This window comes from Melopsittacus undulatus, chromosome 10, assembly GCF_012275295.1.
Source record: "Melopsittacus undulatus isolate bMelUnd1 chromosome 10, bMelUnd1.mat.Z, whole genome shotgun sequence".
Lineage (NCBI taxonomy): Eukaryota > Metazoa > Chordata > Aves > Psittaciformes > Psittaculidae > Melopsittacus > Melopsittacus undulatus.
In genome coordinates this window covers 30207884-30212385 of record NC_047536.1, presented here as the reverse complement: position 1 = coordinate 30212385, position 4502 = coordinate 30207884, and the positions used below count along the sequence as shown (strand labels likewise).

General features: G+C 57.4%; 1 protein-coding gene across 1 annotated transcript; it reads right to left on the bottom strand.

Annotated features, from left to right (window-relative positions):
* Positions 1-1037: 1037 nt before the first annotated feature.
* Positions 1038-3541, bottom strand: R3HDML (R3H domain containing like). Its single transcript, XM_005146732.2, has 5 exons — positions 3281-3541; positions 2742-2860; positions 2105-2237; positions 1249-1364; positions 1038-1164 (listed from the first exon to the last, which is right to left on the bottom strand). The coding sequence occupies exons 1-5, from the start codon at positions 3539-3541 to the stop codon at positions 1038-1040; spliced, it is 756 nt and encodes a 251-aa protein (XP_005146789.2).
* Positions 3542-4502: the final 961 nt, after the last annotated feature.

Sequence of the window (4502 nt, the reverse complement as noted above, 5' to 3'; positions counted from 1 at the left end):
ATGTGGAACCAGAGGGATTACTTGGGATGGGGAGTGTGGGGATGCTGCAGTGGGATGCAGTGTGGTACCCTGAGAACAGCTCTGGGGCACAGGGCAGTCACAGCTCCTTCTTGTCTGTCTCTGCTTCCCAAACTGAGGGGACCTGTAGGGCCCTCGTGGACATCTCTGCCCCTTCCAGGACCACAGCACCAAGGAGGAGCCCTGGGGTCTTCACAGTCTGGAATGTTCCTTGTGCCACTGGTGGCTCCATGCGAAGACAAACAGGACCATGTGCAAGAGGTGTTGCTGGGATGATACCAAATATATGGGGAATCCCGAAGGAGCGTGCATCGGAGCAGAGCAAGTGAGGAGAGGGCCGCTGGGACACAGTGAGCTGCATGGCAGGAATCACAGCCAAGGCCTGGGAATCTGGGGACCCCTGGGTTTGCTGAGTGATGAGAGGTCCTAGGGAGGGAGAGGATGTGGATAACGGGGTGCTCAGTGATGCTGGAGGTGAGGTAGGTCAGTGGGATAGTGTGGGGATGTGTGCCATGGAGGGGCAAAACACTTGGGGTCCCCACTTCTCCAGCTGCTCACCTCAAGGGGAGCATATTGGTATTCACCTACCTCAGCCTCTGCCTTAGCACAGGTGGGGGCAGTGGGGAAAGTCCCCAAGCCTGCAGAGCAGGGACCACACCAGCCAGCCACACACACTCAAACCATCCCTGTCTCAGGAAACAGGGACCTGAACCATTCCCATTTCACCTCAAAGTGGAAAGCAGCCAGAAAACACAAGTGCTGCTGGAATATATGTATATGTTAACAATTATAAATGCTAAAATATATAATATTTTATATAATATATAAATATATAATATACAATAATATATAATATGCTAAAAATGATGATCTTATCTTATAAGAGCAGTTTCCTACACTAGGGATGAAGCAGGTTGGACAGACGGGCTGCTGGGGGGGGGGGGGGGTAGTGTTCTAAATCATTCCGGTTCACCCCATCCCCATTCCTGGAGGCTCCTCATGGGGCTGCAGCCCTAGAATCAACTGATGTGGTTGGATTTGAGTCCGGCGAAGCACATGTTGTTGGAGCAGCCCCCGCCGTAGGCTGGGGGGCAGGCTGAGCACGGCTGCCCCACCTTGTACGGCACTTCTCCTTGCCAGTTGCCCCTAAAAAGAGAGGAGAGCATCACCTCTGAGCACCACCGCCGGCACCGGAGAGAGGGGGTTGGGGGGTTCCCTCAATGCACTCACTTGAAGGCGTAGTTGCAGACGAGGAGGACGGCGTGCCGCAGCGTGCTGCCCCACACACGTACATTGGTGCACGGGCTGAGGGCACAGCCCAGGCGGCTGGAGGATGCCCACACCATCTGCACTAGGACAGAGAGCTATCAGTGACCATCCACCCAGGCATCCCACCTCCACCATCCCAGGACCCCAGTGCAGGGCTGCATCCCATCCGGGAATTGCATCCCGCCTAGAAAATTCCTTGGGTCGGATGCTGTGCCCATCATAGGCAATGCTTTGTCACCAGAGGCTGATCTTTTGCTGTTCATCTTCTATCTGCAGCCCCTCTGCCCCCTGCTCACTGCAATGAGCAGCAGAGTCTGGGTCCCTAATTGGGACCCAAATTATGTCCCAAACATCACCCTGAATCACAGCCAGCAGCTCACCCTGCACACAATAAGGACAAACAGAGCCAGAAGCAACTCCTAAAGCCTCTTCAGGCTGAATTTCTTCCTTACAAATGTGTCTTCCCCATTTGCAACCCAGAGCATCCCTGAACATCCCCATGGATGAGCTGCACAGGGATGCAGATGCTCAGGTAAAGGTTGGAGCCGTGCAGAGGAGGTATTTAGGGACTGGCACTGGGAAGCAGAGGGAGGTTTTCCACATTGTGCTGGCCAGGCTGCTGGTGGAGGTGCCAGGGGATGAAGAAGCTGCATTCCAGGTTGCTGACACAGCTGGGTGCTGTAAAGCCGCTCCATCACAGACAGGATTCATTCCTGCACCCTTCCAGCAGGCACAGTGCCTGCTGCCAGCCCTGCTGCCAGGATTCCATCCCGGATCCCAGCTCTGCTCACTGCACCGGGCTGTGTGCAGCACCCACCTGCGTGTAGTGGCTGCAGACGGAGCCGCTGCATTTGGAGGGGCAGCGGGGGTTGCACTCGCGGGGGTGCGGGAAGGAGTAGTGCTGCTTCTCCTGGTGCCAGGATTTCACCATGTTGATGACGGAGCTGGACCTGCAAAAGGTGCTGCGGGTAAGGTGAACCTCCTCCCCCTCAGAGCTCATGGGTGATGGGGAGGAAGGGGAAGGCTCTGCTTTGAGGAATGGGGAGAGAAGAGAGTTTTAGCATTCCTAGTGAGAAGGGGCAATGACACCCTTGTGCCAAGTCCACTTGTGGAGCTGGTGGACACACAACCCTTACTTGAGGCCCCTGAGTGCTCAGCTTCATTGTGGAGCTCCAGGACCTGCATCCCCCTGGTCCATGCGCCAGGCAGACAGGACTGATGCCATTCCCCCAGATGAGCACCTCTGGTTTCCTGTATTTACCCTCTGCAAGAGCTGGACCCCCCATCTCCACCAATGGGGCCTTTATGTGCCCAGGGTTGCATCTCAGTCCTTTGCAACTCCAGTTCAGAGCCTCCCTGCTCCTTGACCGAGGGGTGGCTGCTGCTCCTCCTCCTCCAGCATCGCAGTGTGCAGGGGGGTTCCCAGGAGCCCCCTCTGCCTGTGGGGCACTCACCTGCCCGAGTGGATGAAGAGGTTCTGCCCCATGTATTTCATCAGCTCCGGGGGCCCGTGGTCCCACAGGCAGCGCGCAGCCCATGCCTCAGCTGCCCTGGCCAGCCGCTCATCCCAGACCTGGAAGGAAGAAAGGAAAAGGGTAGGCAGGGATTTTGGCTGCCCAGAGGAGGGAAGAGGAGAAACCCACCCTCCTGTGCTCAGGGAGCACCCATCAGTGTCCAAAAGCCACATCAGGCTGGGAAAAGCCCAAGTGCAGCCATCCCACAGCTGGGAAGCTCCCAGATGTCCCAGCCAATGGGACCAGGAGTCCTAAATCTGCCCATGGGTGGACACTTCACCCGATTAGGACTCTATCCCTCCTGCACAGAAACTGCATACGTCTGCCCTGAACCAGGGACATGGAACATGCCCTAGGAGAGATGATAGCCACAAACCTTGACATCCCCATGGGTGAGTGCCCTATCCCTACCAGGTTGGGCACCCACATCCCAGGTGAGCCCCTTGACCCCACCAAGGACCCACTGGAGCCTGACTCACCATGTACTCCATGTTGGCAGCAGGGGGGGACACCTGCGCCCGCACTTGGTTGTGGTAGTCCAAAATCATGCTCATGTCTCGACGGGAGAGGAACCGCTTGGGGTTGCCCCGGGAGACCCCCGCGCCCCACAGCAGCCCCGCGGCTCTGCCCCCGGCGGGGGACAGGGGCTCGGTGTCGTTGGGCAGCAGCCGGGAGCTGGACTCTTGTGGCATCCAGAAGCCCACGGCCGTGAGGAACAGCGGCAAGGGGAGCACAGTCATGCTAGCCCGGCCGGCCCGATGGGCCAGTGGCTTTCTGCTCCTGCACAGTGTAAAGGAAGATCACCGGTCCCTGCGGCCAGCACGTGGGTCTAGGAGGGAAACCAGCACAGGCACCACTCAGGTTTGCAAACATCGCTTCCCGTTTTCCTTTTAAAAATCTATCTCCTCAATGACATCGCAGCAAATCCCCCAGCAGCAGCAGGGAGATGCCTGCGGAGCTGGTCTGCTTGTTGCTGCCTTTAAAGAATAAAATCAGTGCAAAACTTCCCCCATCTTTTCAGCCATTGCACAAACCTGTCAGGCAGCGGCTAAGTAGGATCCTGCTGAGAAACTCGCTGCAGCCTCCTGCCCCGTAACTTCCCTCATGTTTGGTGTGTTGAATAAATCCCCAGCACAAACGGAAATCTCATATAGATAAAGAAATGTACAGCAAAATCCTTCACCAGTAACAAATTCTGACTATTCCTTCCCCCAGGGGAAGACAAATCAGTGCCAAAAGCAGAATTATCTGCTTTTCTAAGAGAGTTCTAAAAGAAGGGGAATGAATGAATGAAATACTCCCCGTCTGTCGGCCGGCGTCTGCCTGGCACTTCCCAGCATCCCTGCCAGCCTTCCTCGGAGCAGCGGGGCGGTTGTACTCCAAACACGTACCTTGAGGACTGAGCAGAGCCCGACGCCGGCAGCCGGTGGTGTTGCCCCTTCCCCACCAACCTGCGGTGCCGGTTGCAGGAGGGTTTAGCTTAGCCCCGGCGGGCAGCCCGCTGCAGCGCCTGATGCATCCTGACCGCCCCCGGACAGGGGCATGAAGCTCGGAAGGAGCCCCGCGCCAGGGCACTTATAGGCTGCCGGGTGCCTCCGCACACGGACGGGCTGGCAGCGACACTGAGCCCTGCACCATGCTGGCGGGGGGGAGCGAGCAAAGCCCAGCCCACCCGTCCATCCATCAGACAGCGAAAGGCGT